Source organism: Myodes glareolus, chromosome 14 (assembly GCF_982192425.1).
Source record: "Myodes glareolus chromosome 14, mMyoGla1.1, whole genome shotgun sequence".
Lineage (NCBI taxonomy): Eukaryota > Metazoa > Chordata > Mammalia > Rodentia > Cricetidae > Myodes > Myodes glareolus.
The window spans coordinates 64,502,880-64,526,643 of NC_142039.1; the positions used below are offsets into that span (position 1 = coordinate 64,502,880).

A 23,764-nucleotide genomic window follows, 5' to 3' on the forward strand; every position below is an offset into this window, starting at 1 on the left:
TTGATTTGTGAGTTAGACGAGGGCAGGAACAGAAGCAGGAGTGAGTTTCACCACCTAATACTTACAGGCTGGACTTCTGTGGGCCTATGTCAAACCTTGTTGTTTTATCTTCTAAGCAGAGTAATTCAGGTTCATCAACATCCTCTATGACTAACTTGTATCTTCTTGGTTGACTGGAGGATGGGTTAATTATTCTGTGAGCTGACATACACAGTGTGTTTCTCTATGACATGTCCTGGCTTACTTAAGAAGTGCCTGACACATTTCAAGTGTTTGTTCCCTGAAATGATTCTGTGGGGTTCACATGCAATTTGTCTAATCATCCCAGCTTCCCTGTGATGAACACGGAGGTACACCAGTATTAAGTAGGCAGTTTACCACCTGGTTAGCAGGGGCCTAAGACTGTACTTTCCCTATAGTTGAGGAGCTAGTGACAGCGCTGCCCCCAGGGCTGTCTCTGTGTCTGCTTTTCACAATATATAGTAGTAATAACTTGCTATGTAGTCTTGGGAACTTGTTCTTTATAAAATCAACTTTGACTTATTTGCCCCTCTTGTTTTAATGTGTCTGTGTATCACTTGTGTGCTTGGTGCCCATGGAAGCCAGAAGAGGGCATTGGATCCTCTGAAACGGGAGTTATAGACCAGTTGTATGTACTGGGAACCAAATTCTGGTTCTCTGGAAGAGCAGCCAGTGGTCTCAATATCTGAGCCATCTCGTCAGCTTATTTATTTTTTAGTTTGTTTAGTGCCATATTGACATTAAAAAAATTAACCCAAAATTCTGTAGTAGATTGATAGTAGAATAAAAATAATCATCCTAAGCTAAGAAGGTACTTCCTTGACAGTGAAACCAGTACATTTTGCTGCCACTTAAATCTTTCATCATTAGCCTTGCCTGCCCTGTTTCTTGGGAGGGTTTGTAGCTCTCACCTGCTGGCTCAGGCAGGCATCTTGTGTGGGTTATTGGCCTTGCACTCAGCTGGAGCTGAAGAAGATTGTTCCTTTGAGTGTGTGCAGGAGTTTGGGATTGGAATTTCACTTCCTTCGTGGGAAGCTTGCCCCACTTCTAACACAGCAGGTGGTCTCAGTGGCTTCTGGCATGGGGTTTCCAATGATGAAGCAGCTCAAATCCAAGTCTGATAAACCTTAGAGATGGGTTCTCTCTGAGGAACTCTGAAGGCTTAGTTCTTTTGTTTTATGCTTTCTGGGGTTAACGGTAACAATATTTTCAACGTTGCATCTCATAGACTTCTTTGTTTGTTTATTGTTTTTGTTTTTTTAGAGACGGGTTTTTCTGTGTAACCCTGGCTGTCTTGGAACTCATCTGTAGACCAGACTGGCCTCAAACTCTGCGATCCACCTGCCACTGCCTCCTGAGTGTTGGGATTAAAGGTGTGTGCTACCACCACCACCACTGCCTGGATTCTCATTTTTTATTATTGTGTGTGTGTGTGGTTTTTTAGTCAGGATTTCTTTGTATAGCTCTGGATGTCCTGGAACTCACTTTGTAGAACTCAGAGATCCACCTGCCTCTGCCTCCCAAGTGCTAGGTTTAAAAGAGTACACCATCACTGCCCAGCTATTTTTTTTTAAAGATTTATTTATTTATTATGTGTACAGTATTCTCAGTATTCTATCTTCATGTACGCCTGCAGGCTAGAAGAGGGCACCAGATCTCATTACAGATGGTTGTGAGCCACCATGTGGTTGCTGGGAATCGAACTCAGGACTTTTGGAAGAGCAGGCAGTGCTCTTAACCGCTGAGCCATCTCTCCAGCCCTGGATTCTATCCTAGCACTACTACAAAATTAAAAAACAAAAAACAAAAAACAAAAAAACAGTCCTATTAGAAAGAAGCATACCCTTTAGTTCACTCTCGGCTGTCGACTTTGTGCAGATTCTTAAATTTTATGGGTCTGTCTCTACAAAAAACAAGCACCTCTGCCCTCACACACATTTTGTATTAGAGAAGGCTTGTTGCCTGACACCCGGGAAGCACTGAGACTGAGAAATGCCGTATTTTGTGAGTTCCCAGGGATTCTTAAGTTACAGATTAGCAGGGTGGTCTCTCCAGTAGCAGTGGCTGGCACGGGCAGGAGTGATTGGCAGTAGTCCTCCATTAGCATCTTCCTCCACCCCAGCAGGATTCTATTTGTTCTCAACACTGGTCTTTAGATTATGAGTTAAAAGCAAAGTGCAGCTGGGTATGATTATGTAGGCTGAGGCAGGAGGATTGCAACTTTGAAGTTATCCTAAAAAAACCACAGTGAGATCCTGCCTCAAAGGAACAACAAAATCTAGTGTATTAAAAAGTGCACAAACTTTACTAATCCATCCTAACTCTAATTTGCAAATTATTAACAATATTGTAATTCTTCCACAAGGCAGATAAAGCACTAAGCAAATAGCCAGCTGCAGCAGATGTGTGATTGGCTGCAGTGGCAGTATGAACGTGGAGGTCCTTGTCTTTTGTAGTGGGCTGCTTTCTAGTGGGACTGTTCTTTTTTTTCTTTTTGTGGTAGTACTGGGATGGAACTGAAGGCTTGCACATGTTACCTTCATCTAGCCACCAGCCTTCCAGCCTTAACTAGGCTGTTTTTGTCCTCCCTCCCTCTCTCTCTCCCTCCCTCCCTCCCTCCCTCCTTCCCTTCTTCTCTCCCTCTCTCTCTCATAAAGTGCACACATAATTCCACTACCCTGATACAACCCTTTCCAGTCTGTTTCCAGACACAGTTTTGCCTATCTATAATTAACATATTGCGTTCTAATATGATTAATGTTTTAATGAAACTTTCCTCGAGTTTTTCCAAAAAACATTGTAGTGACTATCTGTTTCATAATTTCAGTTTAGTTTTCTCCTGTAGGAGTTATGATTCTTTTCAAGGCTCAAAATCTAATAATTTTTATTTGGTAGATTAGCTTTTAGGCTATTTCCTGGAGTAGGGTTACTCGGCAAAGAACATGAAGGTTTTACGGCTTTTAAAATATATTGCTGATTGTTTTACAACACTCACAGCATTGTTTGAAAGCTGACAGGTTAGACCTGACCCCTGCTGACTCAGTCTTCACCTTCCACTCTCTGGCTTCTGATCCCACCCAGGTGAAGCTTTACTTCCCTATTTTACCTCAGATCTGTGTGGGCATGGCCTTGGGAACCCATCCAGAGCCACCTTTTTCAGCTTTTAATAAAAAGTCTTCCTTAGAAGAAGCCCCTCCTTCCTGCCTTGGGTGAAGCCCATAGTCAGGGAACTCAGAGAGCGATGAAGTCAGGAGTTGAGCCTAGCTCTCCTGTTCCTAGCCTTGGAGATGGATCTGCTCTCGGTTTCCTGGAACAAGGGTGCTAATGAACTAACTGCCCACAGATAGAAATGTGCACCGTGCAGACTCACTGCGCTGTCTCCTACGAGCTCTGAATCCTCTAAGATGAGTAGTCTCCTGCCGTCCTAGGAGTCTCTTCCCTTTTATTGTAGAACCTCTTCAGAGGGGCTGTCTGGGAAACAACCAGTAATTTCTGTTCATTTAGCAATACTTTAAAATTTCTTTCTTCTTCTTTTTTCACCTTTGAAGTTTCTATGGAAGCAAATTATTTGAATAAAGAACTGGAACTAGGGGAGAGATAGATCAGTGGTTAAGAGCACCACCTGCTCTTCCAAGGGTCCTGAGTTCAATTCCCAGCAACCACATGGTGGCTCACAACCATCTGTAATGAGATCTGGTGCCCTCTTCTGGCCTGCAGGCAGAGCACTGAGAATACTGTATACATAATAAATAAATAAATCTTTAAAAAAAAAAAAAGAACTCAGACTAGACTAAGATTACCATTTCTAGATAGGATTAATTTTTGAGCATTTTTTCAGTTACTTTTCTATGTTAATTGATACGTTCCTAGATTAAGGATGAGGTAATCTTCTCTTCATCTATGGGAGACCGCTACCTGGGTAATTGTAGTTTTGCTTTTTCTTATACCATAATAATGTTTTATTAAATTTTCTCCCTAGGAGAATTCAAAAATTTATTTTTCCTTTAGCTAGTATCATTAACAGTTTGCTTTGCCTCTTGGTGAGATTTCATTACACTAATTTCAGCCAGACTTGGAGACCACAAGCCAGCAAGGAGATTAGCTTAATGATGGCCACCACTGAGGAGACACAAATGCTCTGTGTCACTTAGGTGCAGTAGGATAGCTGCTGGTCCCCTGACAGTTGGCTGCTGGAACTTAATTTTAAATTTAATTTAATTTAAAATTTCACTCATTAGTCCATACATTAGGTTGTAGTTCTAGAAATTTCAGGTTAAAGAGGGCGTTCATTTCTCCTTAGTCTCTGGAGATTTAACTAAGTCCCCTGACTCATTATAAACATTTTTAATTGGTTTTATTGAGCTATACATTTTTCTCTGCTCCCCTTTCTGCCTCTCGCCTCCCCTTCAACCCTCTCCCATGGTCCCCATGCTTCCAATTTACTAAGAAAATGTTGTCTTTTTCTCCTTCCCCTGTAGATTAGATCCATGTATCTCTCTCTTAGGGTCCTCATTGTTGTCTAGTTTCTCTGGGATTGTGGGTTGTAGGCTGGTTTTCTTTACTTTATGTTTAAAAATCACTTATGAGTTAGTACATATGATAATTGTCTTTCTGGGTCTGGGTTACCTCACTCAATATGTATGATGTTTTCTAGCTCTATCCATTTGCCTGAAAATTTTAAGATGTCATTATTTTTCTCTGCTGTGTAAGTACTTCATTGTCCACATTTTCCTTATCCATTCTTTGATCAAGGGGCATTTAGGTTACTTCCAGGTGCTGACTTTGACAAACAATGCTACTATGAACTTAGTTGAATACATGTCCTTGTGGCACGATTGTGCATCCTTTGGCTATATACCCAAAAGTGGTATTGCTGAGTCTTGAGGAAGGTTGTTTTCTCAATATAAATTCTAATCTCTAAAATGCCTTCACTTGTTGAAGAAACAAATAGCTTCCTAGAATTTTAGTTGGACAGAGTTTGAGAATTGGCAAGAGAGGAAATCAATAGTTTGGGGATTTGAAGTATTATACCTTGTTTAATTTTAAAAAATGATTTGGACTTTGGTTTTAACATTTCAGAGCAGTTTTCAGTCCTTGTGGGCATATGTCTAGGACTCCAGCAACTCCAAAGGACTGTATCCTACCTACCTGCTTGTCAGTGAGCCTCCAGGCTAGGTTATTGTGCGTAGTTCCGGTAGTTTGTAGTAGGGGTGCAAAGTGAAAGTGCTTGGGCTCCTCTTCACAGACGTGGCAGTTAGTGTGTAGTGAGCCTAAGTGGTAGTTCTGATGTGGCTTGCTCAGGGACTTTAGGGTGTTCATGTGTACCCCGAGAATCCCTGTGATGAATGCCTCAGGAACATAGACTGGGACACAGATAGATGCAGGCTATTTTTAAAAGGAGAAAGTGTATAATGTTGCTTTCCTACACTTTTGAGGTACTTTGAAGAGGCTGTGTTGGCTATGCAAATGTGGGTGTCTCCTTTGTCTTTCTGCTTTTATTTCCCCCTTTTCATCTTCTCCCACCCTCTCCATTTTCCTTTCTTCTAAATACTATCACAGGGATTAGTCAGATTTGCTTGTTTTTAGGCAGGGTGAGTTTTGAATTGTCATGAGTGGGAATTAATTTGCGGTCTAGATGGGATGGTAGATTATTGACAGGTGATTTGAGTTCAGTTTCCCAAGAGATTCCTATTGGAGCACTGTGCTACACACTTGGTCCTGGCACTTTTGGATCATTTGAATAATGTTTATGTTAGTAGCTCTTTAATGCTGTTGAGTACATCTGCCTGTTGAGCCTGCTGCTTTAGTTAGAACCTGCATCTGATGGCATTTTCTTCTTTTTTTTGTGCATAGGTTGCACAGAGCATTGAGGATCACCATCAAGAAGTGATTGGCTTCTGCAGAGAGAATGGTTTCCATGGCTTGGTGGCGTATGACTCTGATTATGCACTGTGCAACATCCCCTACTACTTCAGTGCCCATGCCCTGAAACTGAGCCGCAATGGGAAGAGTCTCACCACAAGCCAATATCTGATGCACGAAGTTGCCAAGCAACTGGACCTGAACCCAAATCGTTTTCCTATTTTTGCTGCTCTGTTAGGTAGGTGGAGTAGTGTAAAAACTGTTTTCTAAGGGAGTGGTACAGTAAGCATACTGATGTATCTTTTGAAGATTTTGTGCCTGAATGCTTTGATTTTATATCTGATATTTACATTTAAGAATGAAAGAATGGGTTCTTCAATTGTATTCTTTTGTATATTTTCTCCTTTTTTGCTAGTAATGTATGGTTCTTGTTTCTAAAATTTTGTTTATATGTTGTTCTATCCAGGCTGAAAAACTTACTCTGTGATAAACTCCAAGTTTTAGAAAAATAACATTTCTGAATCACATGTGCTAACATGTGCCAACTGTGAAAGTGGTAGTGACCATCAAACTGGTAGTGTAAATTGTGTTTATACAAGAAGAAAATATGTGATTGACATTGTGGCACAAGCCTATAATACCAGCATGCAGGAAGCTGAGGCAGTAGGATCACCACAAAGCTAGTTCAAAACCATTCTGAACTACCCAGTGAGACCCTGTCTCAAAAAACAAAACAAAACAAAACAAAAAAAACCAATGGTCTTGAGAGATGACTCAGCTGTTGAGAGTATACTGCTTGGAGGGCTGGGAAGATGGCTCAATGGTTAAGAGCACTGACTGCTCTTCCAGAGGACCTGGGTCCAATTCGCAGCACCCACATAGCAGCTAACAACTGTCTGTAACTCCAAGATATGACACCATCACACAGAGACACATGCAGGCAAAACACCAATGCAAATAAAATAAAAACAAATAAATTATGCAAAAAAAAAAAAGATTTGCTACAGTTGTCGAGGATTGAGTTCAGTTCCCAGCACCTGTAGTGGGTAGCTTGCCTCTAAGTACCTGCACACAGAAACATACACAGGCCGGAGAGATGGCTCAGTGGTTAAAAGCATTTGCTGCTCTTCCAAAGGACCCAAGTTTCAATTCCTAGCACCCACATGATAGCACACAACTGTCTGTAACTCTGGTTCCAGGGAACCTGACACTCTCACACAGAAACATAGGTAGGCAAAACATCAATACACATGAAATAAAACTTACACACACAATTCAAAATAAAACTTTGATTAGAGAGATGGCTCAGAGATTAAGAGCACTTGCTGTTCTTGCAGAGAAAACTACCCCTAGTTTGATTCCTAATACCCATGTAGTAGCTCACAACCACCCATAACTCTAGTTCCTAGAAAGCCAATGGCCTCTTCTGACCTGTAGGCATCAGGCACACATGTATGACTTACATACACACATACATGTAGGCAAAACACTTAGATGCATCCAATAAAATAAATAAATTTAAAATTAGAAAAAATAATTGCTGGGCACTAGTGGCACATACCTTCAGTCCCAGTACTTGGGGAGGCAGAGGCAGGTGGATCTCTAAGTTTGAGGTCAACCTGGTCTACAGAGTGAGTTCCAGGACAGCCAGGGCTGTTACATAGAGAAACCCTGTCTCAGAAAACTAAATGGAAAAGAAAATCACACACACACAAAATCTAAACACAAAGAAAATATACCACAGGACTAAAGCATTGCTATGATTTCTTTCCTTTTGCATGGTAGCCATTATTATAAAAGAAAACAATTGCCTTTTTGTTTTATTTTACTTTGAACTAGAGTTTTATATAGACTTCCAATGACTTTGTTCAAGGGTGAGCTTGGACTTTAGGTCCTCCTGTCTCCGCTGGGATTATAGGTGCATGACACCATTCCCAGCAGAAAAACAACTACTTTAAAAGAAAAACACCATTGTAAGTAAATTTTAAAAAAAGAATCTCGTGAAAGAATTATTTTTGCTACATTCCCAGAAAGGATATATTTTGTATATTAATTTATATTTTTTAAATAAGTTTCAAGAGGTAGCATGTACATGTGCCATTTGTTTGTTTGCTTTTCTTGTTTTTTGAGACAGAGTTTCTCTCTGTAGCCTTGACTCTCCTTAAACTTGATTTGTAGATCAGGCTAGCCTCGAACTCATTGAGATCTGCCTGCCTCTGCCTCCCAAGTGCTAGAATTAAAGATGTGCGCCACCACCGCCCAGTTGCACGTGTATGCCTTTTACTTTGTGTCATTCCTTTCCTGTTACCTTACCCTTTCTGTGTCTTTGTATGTGTAAAACTACTTTAAAATTCATATCTCTCTCTCTCTCTCTCTCTCTCTCTCTCTGTGTGTGTGTGTGTGTGTGTGTGTGTATATGTGTGTGGATATATATATATATATATATATATATATATATATATATATTATAGTTGTATCCAAGTAGAAATGCATGGTTTTTTGAGTGAGGTTTTCCTGTGAGTTAACTCCTTGGTTCTCTGCTGTAGATACTCCAGGGCTCTTTGGGAAGCTGCATGATCTCTAGTGAAGTTAGATACTGTGCTTTCTGTGGAGTTAACCCATTCTGGGAAATTAGTTAGATTGTGGATTATTTTTAGAAATTCCTAGTTATCAGAAAAGTAGGTGTATGTAGGTCAGAGGTCATTCTCTAATGACGTTCCTCTGGACAGTTGTCTACTTTTGTTTTTGATTTTTTTTTTAAGATTTATTTATTTATTATGTATACAGTGTTCTGTCTGCATATGTGCTTACTAGTCAGAAGAGAGCACCAGATCTCATTATAGATGGTTGTGAGCCACCATGTGGTTGCTGGGAATTGAACTCAGGACCTCTGGAAGAGCAGCAGGTGTTCTTAACCTCTGAGCTATCTCTCCAGCCCTGATTTCTTTTGTTTTGAGACAGGCTCTCTCACTGGGACCTGGGGCTCACCAGTAAGTGTAGGCTAGCTGGCTAGTGAGCCCTAAGGAGGATCCATTTGTGTTTGGCACACGTACCCACATGCATCTCATGTTGAGCTTGTGAAGGATGTGCCATTATACATGTCTTTTTATGTGGGTTACAACTTGGGTCTTCATGCTTGCAAGGTAAGCATTTGCCAAGTGAGCTATTTCTAGTTCCAGATTTGTATAAATAGTACAAAACACTTTTATGTTTTGTTATATAAGAACAAAATATTAATTTTATAAGTTGTTTATTTGGATCTAGTTGTAAATATCGTTTCTTATGGAATTTTTGTGTCTTGAGATTTGGAAGATTCTCAAATGAAACATTTTTAGAAGTTATAATGTCAAAGGATACTTTTTTTGATGTCTGAAGCATGTGTTGAGCTGGAGTTGGTCATACATACTCAGCACTGGAAGGCTGATACAGGAAGACTGGGAATTTGAGGCCAGCCTGGATGACATTTGACATGTTAATTTCAGACCAGCAGAGTTGTATAGCATATCAAGAACCTATTTTATAGCTGGGCAGTGGTGGTACATGCCTTTGATCCTAACATTTGGGGAGGGGGCAGAGATAGGCAGATCTTTGTGAGTTCATACAGAGCTAGTTTCAAGACAGTCAGGGTTCTTAAGAAAAAAAACAACAACCCTGTTTTAAAAAACCAAAAAGAAAAAAAACCCAACAAACCAAAAACCTATTTTATTACAAAAGTCGGTAGGGAGGTGGCACATTACATAGATGATCAGAGTGTTTAATTGCTATGCAAAATTGCCTAGAATTTGAAATATGGGTGAATATTTGATTTTTTGTTTAAGAAATGCTGAATATATTTCTTTGAGGTAATATCAACTCATACTTTTCTAGATAATTATATTAGAAAAATTTGAAATAAGTGAAGAAAAATATCCAAGTAATACTTTAGCTAGGTCTGTATGTTACTCAGGAGAATGATGCAAGAAGATCAAAAATTTAAGTCCTTTTGGGCAACTTAGTAAGGCCCTGTCACAAGACAAAAAAGTAAAATGGGGCTGCAGTTCAGTGGTAGAATGATGTCCGCCCTATGTCCAGTTCCCAGAAGTTTAAATATCATCCAATTAATGAGGTATAGAGTCCAGTCTGTTCGAGAAGTTTAGATAAATTATGAGTAAGTTTACTTATTGTAGATTTTGTAAAAAATTTGTTGTCTTCAAATAAAACGATTTCCTTCTCTGTAATGTAACAGTTATTTAAAATGTTTAGGAAGTTGAGTGGAATATTCATTTAAAAATGTTTGCGTTTTTACAAAGTCCATTTCTGATACTGAGATTGACTTCATATTTTCTCTTTTCTTTTCTTTTCTTTCTTTTTTTTGGTGGGGGGAGAAGGAGTTCAAGGCAGGATTTCTCTGTGAAACAGTCCTGGCTGTCCTGGAACTCACTCTTTAGGCCAGGCTGGCCTCAAATTCACAGAAATCCGCCTGCCATCTGCCTGCTGAGTGCTGGGATTAAAGACATGCGCCACCACTGCCCAGCAACTTCTTATTTTCTTAAATTGAATCTTTAGAATAACTCTGAGACTTTGTATTTCACAACAAAGTTCTGTGCAGTCCACTCACAGCAGTAAGCAGCACAGAGCCCAGTTGTGTGCACAGCCGGGGCTTGTGTTGGTCTGGGTGTCCTGGGGTTCATACTGTGTGTTTGGGATCATAGGCTGTAGCAGTGCTGCCTGTGTTATTGCCGGTTAGTAGGTAGTTGATGGGCCTGATGTTTTAATGTAGAAGTGATTTAGCCAGGATACAAACATCACAGAGTTGCTTAGGAAATCACTACTTTAAAATTGCAGTAACAGCACCCTAGAGGTGTGTATCAGGCCCTAGAACCCCGCTATGAAAGAACACCCTTCATTAATATAGTTCCTGCTTGTAGACGGGCATAGCCCTAGCGGTCGGACAGACAGCTCAGATATTATAGTCTGTGCTCTGTCACAGATACTTGTGGGTGGTGGGAGTCATGCTGTAACCCAGTTGTTGTTATTTCATCTTCCTAGGGAAGATTTAATAACCACAACTCCACATCTGGCTATGTCATTTCAAGTAATTTTGAACAACAGGTGTTTCAGGAACATATGAAAACTTAGGTCTTGTCCCTATGTGACTTCCTGGAATCCTTAGGCTGAAGTTTTGCATACTGCTGGGAAGTTGATTCAGTGTGTAGCTCTGTGAAATCCTTAGTACGAATGGTCTCCAAACTATCTATCTGAAAATTCCCCTGGTGCTTGAGTGAACTGTCAGGACTGCCTGCTGTGTGTGTTGCTTCATCGTACAGTGTGAAGAAATGCTTGATTTCTCTTGAAAGTGGAATGCTCATTAGCTAGCACACAGTGATATAGGCGCCTCCCTGTGTCACTGATCCTATGGCTCTTACGTTGTCCACATTTATATTCTAGGAAACCACATACTACCTGATGAGGATCTGGCTTCCTTTCACTGGAGTTTACTTGGTCCAGAACATCCACTCGCCTCACTGAAGGTACAAATGTCACTTGGTTTTCTAGCGTTTGACTGACCACTGTGATTTTGTACATAGTACAATGCACGATGTACTTTACTGAAGAAGGGGACATGCTGTGTGGGTAGAAGTGTCTTGTTTGTGACTCCATCTTAAAAAGTAGCCTGCTTCTTCCTTATTCTCAACACCTGTGTGATAGGCAGACTTATGCCTTCCTTCAAAATGCCCTTCAGAGAATGTCCTGTTCCCAGTTAGACAAGAACTCTTTGAGCTGCAGTTTTTATAGATTAACATTTTTACTTAAAACACTAATTTTTTTCAATAGGTAATGTCATCTGTCACTTAGAGCAGTATCTTTTAGTACAGTCTGAGGATTTAATAACCTTTCCTTTTCTGCGGTTATAAAATAGTCTATTGTGATGCTTCTTGAATGACGGGAGAATGGGTCGTGGCACTGGTTTATCAGCACAGTGTTTTCTTACTCATTTCTCCATTTGTGATAGTAATGAACATCAGAAAAGAGACATTCACTAGGGCGTTCTGGAGTGAGGAGGTTGTCTGTTTGATGTGAGCCTAGCAGAAATGTGGGATTGGTGTGAGCTGTGAGGACACTAGCTGGCACCTGTCAGTGACGCTGTAACTGGCATTATCATTTGTTAGGTGACTTAGGAAATGCAAAGGTGGGCACTTGGACACTGTGTCCCCTCCAGCTCTGGGACCAGCTTCCTGAGAACAGGGAAAGGCTAGAGTGGGTGGTCTCCAGAGCCGTGCCACAAAATCTGAGTTCAGTCACAGTGACCCTTCGGCCGTGAACAGTTGTAATTGATGGGCAGTTTCCGAGTTTTCCTTTCTTTGCATTATTATTGATTTCTTGAGGGGAACTCGCTCATGTAAGATTTCTTTTTTTATTCCTTGCTACTTGGAACCTCTTTTTCCTCTCTCATCTGTGTGCTTTGAAATATTTACTTTTCACTGTAATAGTTCTTGCTTATGATTACCTTCAACTTCTTAATTTCCCTTTCCTTTTAGAAAACACATGTTTTCCTTTTGCATTCAACAGAGAAAAGCTTTTCTTTTGCTGTTGGTGATAGAATGTCTCCTGTGTGTTCTTAGGAATGAAGTAACAGGCCCTGATCTCCTGACTCTGAGTGCTTGATGATAGCTAGTGGAGTGGAGACTGGGATGGTGCGGTCTCTAACAGTTAAGCATGGGGTTCTTACAAGTGGGGACATTTGTGGACGCTTGCTGTAAGGGATTTGAGTGGGACTTTTGCGACCTCCTGCTGTGTGCATAAATATAGTCACATGTTCAGCTGAACTATCTTTGCTTTGTGCTCCAGAAGCTTAGATGGGAAGAATTTTTGGAAAGCCAGCTTAGTAATTACATGTAATGCTGAAAGAACAGAGAAATGTTTGTCCAAATAGCCACCATCTTGGTTCAGTACTTGTTGGCATTTTCCCATATGTTATACAGACATGTCTGTGTCTTGTTGGGAAGTAAGGTGCAGTTGTCACAGCACTTCACTCGTTCACGTTTTGCTGTATCACTGCGCCTACTGAGGATGCGCTCTCAGTGTCTTAGTGTTACTAGTAACAAAACTCACAGCGATTCCCAAAGAGAAATGTATTAGGTTTTTGTGTCATTTTTTTTCCTTTAAAAAACATTTTTTGTGGTGTGAAGTTGGGAGGAAAATGTGAGGGAGGTTAGAGGAAGAATTGGAGGGGAAATAATGGGGAATGAGTTGGATCCAAATACACTATAAGTTATGGATATTAAGTAACAACAACTTTAATAATTATTATTTATTTATATGTGTGTGTGCTTGTACATATACACCCATCTCTTGGAGAGGTCAAAGGACAACTTGCTGTGTTTCTTTCCATCATGTAGGAATCTGGAGATTAGAATTAGTTTGTCAGGGTTGAGGGCTAGATTGCTACCCCTGCTGAGTGATCCCACTGGCCCTGCATTCAAGTTTTCCAGCACACCCAGCCTGTGCTCGTAACTGTTGAACCATCTCTCTGTTGTTGTTGGCTACTTTTTATGGTTAGAATTCTTTGTAGGCATTTTCTGTGTATAGCACTGTCTTAACCATCCTAACATGGTAGGGAGAGCCAAATCAAATGATTTTTCTCTTGAAATATGACTGAAATATATCCCAGCTGCTATTAATTCTAACTTTTTGAAAATTTTGAATACTTTTTTGCTTATCTCCATCATGCTCTTAGAGTTTTAATTGGTTTTAAAAATTGATACTTAGCTTTGAATTTAAGTTTTTCTCCCTATATTTAATTTGCAAGTGCAAGAAGACCTTGCTGTCTCCTCATGGCTCAGGTAGAATTCTTTTGCTACTTGTTTCAGCTTGCTCTTTGCTATTTAAAACCCCTTTTCTCTTTCATCTTGTTCCAGTTTTCCTGTGCCTTGAGTTGCTTTGAGTTGTTAGACAGTGAATTCATCTAGGACTAGCTCTCTGTGAACAACCATGTAATAAATTTGATTCTAGCAAAATATGCCAAATGTGGTATGATAAAAGATTTGAATAGGTGACAATTCACATTTGAGCATACAAATTGGAAATCTTTAAATCCAACACAGTATGCTAAAAGAAAACCCAATCTTGAGAAAGTTTCTCTTTTAAATATCTGATAAAGAATCACAGATATCATGGATGAGAAGCTAGCAGTTCATAATTTATTATATGGCTCAAAATCCTCAGTATGCTTGCAACACTAGAATTCTTTCTTCTCTCCCTCTTCCTCTCTTTCCTCTTCTTTCCCCTTTCACTTTACTTTTAGAAGTTTACTGTAGCCCAGGCTGGTCTTGAACAGCTGATTAGCTCACAGACAATAGTTGCAAAGAGGATGCCTAAGTGAGAGATTGTGCTGCCTTGTGAATGAGTAGCTGTGTTCATCACTAAACTTGAATGCTGTCCTGGGCATATTCATCACCCAGCACTTCCAACATTTTAGTTCCCCCCTCCACTTCTTTTTTCAGACTTTAGTCTTTATTTGACAAATTTGAGGTGAAAACACAAATAGAAATGAGATAAACAGGCATTCTCGCCTGACATTGAGAAATGTCAAGGAATTGGTGAAAGGAAAATACATCAATTTAGTTCGTATTATTTCTATTGATCTTATTTTCAAATACAGAGAAAATCTCTCTGCCATTAAGTTTTGTAAGAGGGCTTTAAAAAAAAAGTTGGTAAATATAATGAGAAACTTTTAGATAACTCTAGCGCACTATCCTTGATCAGTGGACTGTCTTCTTAATTGCCCTCTAATTTTGGATATGAAAGTTTTTAGTAGTTGAAACAGTCTTACTTATTCTCATTTTCAGGCTGTAGTCATGGCAGCTTCTGTCAAGGTAATTAAAATGTCCTCTTCTAACTTGTTTAATGGATGGATAACATGCTACACTTTGCCACATTTACATATATGAGTAGCTAACAGAGGAGAAGCTGATCTTTTCATACAATAGAGGTTCACTGTATTGTTAAAACAAATTTTATTTGTGTTCCAGGACTTAATGTTTAGCTCAAATGTTATGAAAATATAAATAAGACTCTTAATTTTATATCAAGACCTTTTAAATATTTCTTAGCCATAGTTCCAGTTAGTATAGTGCCACAGCCATGCCTATTTTAACTACTTCTTAGTATAATGGATACTTTTTAGAATGTGCTTAGAAAGTACTGAAATTTTTTTTTTTACACAAAGGCTTAATCTTACAAGTACTGAAAATTTTTATAAAGGGTCCTGTAAATATTTTAGTACAAAACTATTTAGGTTTTTTTTTTTTTTTAAGACAGGGTTTCACCATGCATGTAATCATGGTTGACCTGGAATTTGCTGTTTAGACCAAGATGACCTTGATTTTAAGATTATCCATACCTGCCTCTACCTCCCAGTTGCTGGGTTGCACACTTTCTCAGTGGCATTGCAAGTCATTTACTATAGGGTTTTGGCTTTCAGGTCCTTTGCTTCAGTCTTAGAGGCCCATTGGCTGGGTTGGCCCTGTTAATGGGGACCCTGATTCAGAAACAAAGTAACCTGAGGCAGGGTAGGTGACTGGAGGGGTTGATCAGACTTCAACCCTGAGACTGTTTGTAAGTTCATTGGCTGTAAAAACAGAGTGTGCCAGGGAGGGGAAACTGTGATTGATATGTAAAATAAATAATAATAAAACAACAGAGTATGTTATTTACCTGGAATTGCTGGATATACTTTGGGAACACACTATTTTTAAGAGCAGGGAAATCCTCACTGTAACCTTCTGCTTGAAGAATATGCTCTTAGTATATAATATTTTAGTCTTAGTTATGTAATTGTTAAGAACCTTTCTTCTACTTATTGTAATAGCATCAGATCACTGTGCCTTGGCCTGCCAAAGAGCCTTCTGCTGGTCATCCGGCTGTGCCCACTTGGTTGGTCTTGGTGGGTCAGAGTCCTCTCTTAAGTTAGCCTCAGGCTTTCAAGTGTGTGAGCTACCATTGCCTCTGGGGCAATGACCCTGATCCTGCTTCCCCTGCTCCGTAGGGATAGTTAGGCTTTTGCTTGGGTATGAAGATTGGTGACTAGCTTCAAACAACCCAGCCCTGCAAGTGTTCTGCAGAGGTGTGTGAGGCTGCAGCCATTAGCCTGGCATGGGACCCTGGCCACAGGCACACACTAAAAATGATTTTTTCAAATGTGTTTTGTGGGTTTTATATTATTCTATGATTTTTGTGTCCTTACCAGTTATAGGAATTTTAAATTTTGAGTGGGTATTTGTTTGTTTTTGTTTTTTGAGACAGGATTTCTCTGTGTAATGACCCTAGCTGTTCTGGAACTGGCTCTTGTAAACCAGGCTGGCCTCGAACTCACAGAGATCTGCCTGTCTCTGCCTCCTGAGTGCTGGGATTAAAGGTGTGTGACTGCCGCCCAGCTGAGTATTTTATTTTAATTTTTAGAAAGTCTTATCAATGTTGCTAGCTTTAATTAAAAAATATATAATTTCTTCTTGTTGCTGATTTTTCCAGAATCTTGAGTTTCTCAAATGGTTTATTACCCCTCCCACTCCTGGTGTGTATGTGTGTGTATGATTTTACTTGTAGCACTCTGGGTGTCACTCTGAAGGTGGGTGCTAATGATGCTTACCATTTGGTGTCGGTGTCACTAACCGTGTCTGCCGTGCTGAACCTTGTCCTTGGAAAGGCGGCAGTAGGAGCGCAGTAAGCCAGTAGCTGTGTGGACCCAGCCTCCTCACAGGAGGAGCTGCAAAATTTCAGTGCTTGGAAGCTTCTTTTGTGTCAGATGAGCACTGGAGCTAGGTTGGTGGACTAATGGCTTTATTATTCTGGAATGTTCTCTAAAATTCAGTTGGGAATAAATTCGGTAAATAGAAAAGTGGATTTAATTTACATATTTCACTTTTTTTTGTCCTAGCATAAGGGGACAGTTTTGTCTCCATGTATCTTCTAGGGAAGGAATTACTGCCTTTATGTTAGTGTCAAGTTGAAGTTAGCACAATGCATCCTTTACGTTAAGTCAGTCTCTAGCTCAATAAGAGCAAAGAAACAATACCTGAAGTGTGAGTGCCTCCTGGACTCCAGAGAAAACAGTGATAGGGACTGAGAGGTCAGTAAACTAAACATTCTTCCTTCTTAGAAACCCACAAAAGCAAAACATTGCCTGATTATAGGAGAAAAAAATGGAGACACCTAACTTGAGGTGTTTTGACTGGACATTCTGCTCTTATTGGTTGATCTTTATGGTTTTCCTATTTCTTTTTCCATTTTTGCTCTCCAGACTTTAAATAGTAGAGAAAAGTATAATGTGGAAATGAAAGCCATGTAAAATCCTGCTCTAGAGAGTTGCTTTTTAACATAGTTGTGTTTGGTCTTCCAGAAGTAATTGTATCTGCTACTGTTTGGCCTTGAGCTATGACCATGCTTGGTGTTTTGTGTTGTTTTAAGACTGGGTCTTGCTGTGTAGTCCTGTCTGGCCTGGAACTCATCACAATCCTTCTGTCTCTGCCCTCCAAGTGCTGTGATTGCAGGCATCAGCCACCACTGCTGGCCTGTTTGTTCTCAGTGGTTAATATGAACTCTGAGAACCTAGACTTAGCATGAAATGTAGTCTCTGCTTTTGTTGTTGTTGTTGTTTGTTTGTTTGTTTGAGACAGGGTTTCTCCATGTAGCTTTGGAGCCTGTTCTGGAACTTGCTCTGTAGATCAGGCTGGCCCCAACTCACAAGAGATCCACCTACCTCTGCCTCCTGGGATTAAAGGCGTGCACCACCACCTCCTGGCCCTTTGCTCATTTTTAATTTACCCATTGAATGTTAAGTGGAATGCTTTTAAGTACAAGACAATGCAAAGGCTTTCTGTTTCTTGAAAATAAATGTGGGACGTGTGCAGCTCTAAGAATTTGCTGCAGTCTGTTGGGACTCAGGCCTAGTTCTCTGCCCATGCTTTTTAGGTTAGCATGGGCTTCCTGTCATGATAGAAAGAGAGGGGCTTGCTTTGCTCTTCCATGTGGCAGCTGCTCAGTCTTAGTGATAGGTCTGTAATAGATTTGGGATGGAATGCGGTGCTTTTGAGAACCCTGGATAAAACCAGGAGGAAAGGCAAAATGGGAGGCTCCAGGTTAGTGTTTGCACCTTCCATGCTTACCTTGCAATGTTCTAGTTTGAAATAACAGTGTAATGGCATTAACTCATGTCCTGTCTTGTTGAGTCCATAGCCTTGACTCTGTTCCAAACCAGGTGGGCTTCATTGCTTCCCTCTCCACACTCGCCTTACTCTGAAAGTCAGGACAGTGCTGGGGTGAAGTAGCATTCAGTGCTGCTTTCTAATTTCTGTCCCTGCCAACTCCTCACCCCGAGCAGATGGCCAGCACTGTTGTTAAACTAAAGTTCCAGGGCAGTTCCGTCCCTAGAGAATATCATTTGTTAAGACTAAACTACAGGTCTGGGGATACAGACAGTGCTTCTGTCCTTAACACTGTGGGTGTGTCGAGTTAATGCAGACATGGTTTCTTAAGACTATGCTTAGGTCAGAAATGGAGGGTGTACCAACTCAACTTTGCATGCTGACTGGCTTTCTTCAAAGTCTCTGGCTTAGGCCTTGTCCAAGTTGACTTCTCTTGTTGGCCTTTTGGAACTAGCATTTTCCTCCATGAGACATTGCCTTTCCCATGGGCTATGTTTAATCCAGCTTTCTATACAGGATTCCCCTCACTTTCTTGCTTGCTCAAACTCGGGCACCGCTGGTTCCCATATCCAATTCTACAGTAGCCCTGTCTTCCCTTCAGTAACTGCTGTATTAAGATGTATAACTCACATATGGTCAAATCCAGGACTTTGTACACGTGAAGGGTTTTAACATTCAGAGCTGTGAAACCAACCTAGAATATTTTTGTTTACTCTAAACGAAATTATGTGCTTTGAGATACTCCCCAGTTCCTTGACAGTAAGCTCTGTCTCTTCATTATGAACAGAATAAGATACTATACCATTTTTCTGTTTGGTTTCCTTTCTCTTGATATAATGCTTTCAGGGTCTGCTGCTACTGTGGCATGTCTCAGCACCACATTCTGTCCTGGGGCTGGATGACACCCCATGTACGATTATGCCACCTTTTGTTTGCTTGTCAGTCTATTGACTTAGGTTGTTTATGTTTTCTGATGAATTCTGTTGTAAGCCATTGGTGGCACATACCTTTAATCCTAGCACTTGGCGGGGCAGGTGCAGGCAGATTTCTGTGAGTTTGAGGCCAGCCTAGTCTACAGAGTAAGTTCCAGGACAGCCAGAGCTACACAGAGAAACCCTGACTCAAAAAACAAAAACAAAACAAAAAACCAAAAGCAAAAGATTAAAAATATTAAATAAATTCTATTATGAACACATTGACACACTTTTTATACATTTCATTTTTCCTTAGTGTTTAGACTGTGTGCTCATTCTATGCTTGGTGTTTTGAGAGTTCACACCATTTTATGCTGTGCAGTGGCCATACAATTTCTGTTCTCCCAGCAACATGTGGTGGGTTGGATTTCTGCATGTTCTTGTAATTAGTCATCATGGTGGTTAATGAGATCTTCTTTTTACTTTCAAGTTGACTTTCTCTAATGACTAATGATGGTGTGCATCTTTTCCTATGCCCGTAGGCCATTTCCCTGTCTCCTTTGGTTGAAGGTCTACTTGGACCTTTTGCCTATTTTTAAATTGAGTTATTTATCTTCATCAAATTAAAACAGATTTTAATATATTCAGATGTAATTCTTCTGTTATGTATGATTTGCAAGTATTTTTTGATTTTTGAGACAGAATGAGCCAAGTTAGCTTCTAATTTTCCATCTTCCAGCCTCTGTTCCTTCTTCTCGAAAGCTGGGATTGCAGACTGTTGCTGCCTTTTTCTCCTTCCCAGTGATGTCCTGTTACTTTGCACATCACTAACTTGGTTACATTTTGTCATTTGCCCTATTCCCACCCCCTACAGCCCTTGGTCCTCAGTGTACTTTAGTTTAGTGCAGACATCTAGGTTACACCCTTAGTCCTCTTGTATTCTACTGCAGCCTCCTGTCTGTAGAGCCAGGAGCCTGATTTTGTCTTCTAGAAGTTTTTACTTAATGACTTAATTCTAAATAATTATTTCTACTACTGTGACTTTTACCTCTAGTACTGAAACAAGAACACCCAGGGAGCTCCTGATGAAGCATGATGCACCCGCTACCCCCACGTCAGCCATCTTACCTTCCTCCCATGCTCTATCCCTGCAGGGTATAATGGTTCTGCTCTCAAAGAACAGGTGGATGTCTTGTGGAGACATGGTCTAAATTAAAGAAAGGGTCTGTGAGCCCATTGTCAAAATGTCCGTTCTGATCACAGTTGCAGCAAGAATTTCGGTACACATTGATTTAAGAATGCATATGGGACTTTAAAGGACTGAAAATAGCAACCATTCTCCTCCCCCTTTCTTCTCTTGTGTTGGAGTCTAAGTCCAGGACCTCGAGCATGTAGACAATTCCTATACCACTGAGCTATTTCTTGAGCCCCAAACACAATTTTCAATGTGAAGAACAAAGTAGGACGACTTAACCCTGTCAATTTAAGACTAAAGCTACCACTGTCAGTCAGGATGATCATAAAAATCAGTGGAAGGAAACAATTCAGAAATAGCACATATGTATGGTCAGGTATTTTCATCAGAAGTGAAGTGAGGGTCATCTTTACAACCAATGCATATCCATATGTATTAGAAGAAAGTAGCCAGGTGGTGGTGTCACACACCTTTAATCCCACCCAACACTTTGGAGGCAGAGGCAGATAGATTTCTGTGAGTTTAAGGTCAGCCTGGTCTACAGAGTGAGTTCCAGGACAGTGAGGATTGTTACACACAGAAACTCTGTCTAAAAAAATAAACCAAACAAATAACCAAACAAAACCAAAATTAGAAGACCATCTTTATAACTATCCATTATACAGACTTAGTTAAGAGAATGAAAACAACCATACTAAGGTAAACTGTTTGCACAATAGGATGTGTCTAATAAGGGATTTGCATCTATCATGGAGAGTGACACAAGAGTCAGATAACCCGGTAAGATAATGGGCACAGGTTTGGGTCAGTCTTTTTACAGAATGCTCAGAGTACACAAGAGGTACTGCAGTGTCATGGGATGATGCAAATTAAAGCAATTATGGCCACTTCTAACCAGTATTGTGGGCTAAATGAGGGTGACTGGTGGATATTGTCACGCAGTTGCAGCTCTGCTGCTGTGGAGTATGGCACCGGAAGAGCAGTCACCAAGTGTTTAAACACTGGAGTGCATGTGCGTGCGCGCGTGTGTGTATGTGTGTGTGTGTGTGCACGTGTGTGCATGTGCGTATGTGTGTGTAGGGAGGGGAAATTTCATATTCAAACAGAGGTCAAAGGACAGAGTTTATGTTGGGTGACATGGGGGAATGGGGTATCTTGTCTGCTGATTCATTGAGTAATCTGTCATTTGGGGCTACTCTGACAGGTCATTGATTCCAGTGTGGCGGTTCTGCATTATAGCTACCTGTCACAGATGTATGGAAGATCACAGCACATAGTTTTCAGTAGGAAACAGTTCGTTTTGGGAAAACAGTGCTGAAAGTGAACATTTACATTGGGACCTTCCCCACCCTCATCCTCAGACAGAGTTTCTCTATTAGTCCTAGCTGCCCTGGAACTCCGTAGACCAGGCTGGCCTTAACTCAGAGATCCTTCTGTCTCTGCTTTCTGAATGTTGGGATTAAAGGTGTGTGCCATCACTACCCAGCTCACATGAGAATTTTTACCAAATATGACCTGTTATTTAACTTTCTTGCTGGCAAGCATAAGTGGGTAAAATCCTGTGGGTCTTTTATACCTTCCTCCTTCTCTTAAGAGTGTGCTGATGGTCTGCATCAGTAACCACCTCAATCACACTTAGGGAGCCCTTATACTATTTTTCCTGAACCAGAGTCTACGAACTGAACGGAGAGTGCTGCTCTTAGGGTGAAAACGGTGATCCACATGGAAAATTCCACTTGGTCTAGGGGTAAAAACACATTACCTTTTACCTTTTTTTTTTTTAAAGGGAAATTTAATGTAGCTTTGGGCATCTGGAAATTTGCATATTAATCTTAAAATGTAAATGGATGTATTTCCATTTTATTTATTAAGGTTAAACTTTTCTTAAATAATCCCCCTCCCCATATACACATACATCTCTGATTTTAAAAAACACAAACATTATCTCAGTGTTAGAGAGACTAGAAGTCCGAATGGATCTCGCTGGGCTGAAATCAAGGTATAACAGGCCTGTGTTTATCTGCAGTCTCCAGAGAGAATTCTCCCTGGACTTTTCTAACTTCAGCAGCTGCTCACATTCCTTGGCTTTTGGCTCCCTTCTCTGTCATCAAAGCCAGCAATGGCAGGTCCTGTCTTTCTCATGCTGCCTCACAGACACTGTTCTCTTGCATATAAGACCCTATCATTACTCTTTGCCCATGCACACAATCCAAGACAGTATTTTTTTTTTCTTTTAAGTTGAGCCAGTTGGCAACCTTTTTTTTTTGACACAACAGTGTATGTGCGGGTTCTGGATAGCGGAATGGTGACAGTAGTGAGAGTCATTGTTCTTGGGTGGTTTTGCTTTCCTTCTAATTTACTAACTCACCTTCTGGTAGCAGCTGTTCTTGGATAATGAGAGTGCCCCACTCTCATTATTGGATATTAGACTACATTTTCTTTTTCTTTCTTTTTTTTTTTTTTCTGGTTTTTCGAGACAGGGTTTCTCTGTAGCTTTGGAGCCTGTCCTGGAACTAGCTCTTGTAGACCAGGCTGGTCTCGAACTCACAAAGATCTGCCTGTCTCTGCCTCCCGAGTGCTGAGATTAAAAGCGTGTGCTCCCACCTCCTAGCTTCTATTCCTCTCTTTTCAAATGTGCCCTTCAGTGGGAGGTGGTACTCTTGTCAAGTTCATAGATAAACTTGGTGGGTGTAGGCAAATTGGTAACTGAGTTTATCCTTCAAGTTTCGGGGAGCCTTGAGTACAGGTTCAAAGATCACACCACACCGCCTAACATGTTGATACAGCAAGGAAGCTAATGGCTTCTAATGGGCCTGCTCAGTTTGTGAGGTGTAGGTCCTGTTATCAGAACACTGAATGATGAAAGCTCAGCCATGCTCTTGCAGCGTCACAGGGTTTGAGCAGATGAATTGTGTTTTTTCATCTGAAAGAAAAAGATGGCTGTAGAGCTAGCCATTCTTAGAGATAGGAGATCAGGCCAGGGTCTCATGGGTGGGAGGTAAGCAGGTCCTAGTAGGCCCAGTAGGCATACTTTTGGAATGTCTGGGCCCTACATGCAGACTTACCCATCTCTGCGGCTCATGCCTACTGCTGACATGTGCATTTGTCCTCCCAGGTCCGAGCCCACCAGCTGGTCTTGCCACCTTGTGATGTAGTGATCAAAGCCGTAGCTGACTATGTCCGCAACATTCATGACACCTCTGACCTGGATGCCATAGCTAAAGATGTTTTCCAGCATTCACAGGTAACAACACAAATTGGAAAAGGTTTGAGCTTTGCTTGGGTTATGCCCAAGATTGTAGGCTGGAAGCGTGTGCTTGGAATATGAAGCTGTAGGATTGGGGGATTAGGGTAGCCAGTATGTCTTCCATCAGCTGGGTGATCTGAGCCACTTTACCTTGCTTGTCAAGTGAACAGGAGGGGAGTTAGTGTAGGTAATGCTGGATAGAGGCTGTGGTACTTTGTGTTCATAAGATGTATGTGCCAAAGGGTTGTTTTTGTTGGTTTGTTTCTTTTCCTTTTCCGTTTTCTTCTTTCTTTCTTTCCCTTCTTCCCTCCCTCCCTCCCTCCCTCCCTCCCTCCCTCCCTCC

At 40.7% G+C, this 23,764-nt stretch overlaps 1 protein-coding gene across 1 annotated transcript in view; it reads left to right on the top strand.

Moving 5' to 3' along the window:
- Fam120a (family with sequence similarity 120 member A) overlaps positions 1 to 23,764 on the top strand; it is an 87,726-nt gene that overhangs the window by 12,595 nt on the left and 51,367 nt on the right. The window contains exons 2-4 of the mRNA XM_048432973.3: positions 5,875 to 6,121; positions 11,311 to 11,393; positions 23,290 to 23,418. Coding sequence (XP_048288930.2) covers positions 5,875 to 6,121; positions 11,311 to 11,393; positions 23,290 to 23,418 — 459 coding nt within the window. The remainder of the gene's footprint in view (positions 1 to 5,874; positions 6,122 to 11,310; positions 11,394 to 23,289; positions 23,419 to 23,764) is intronic.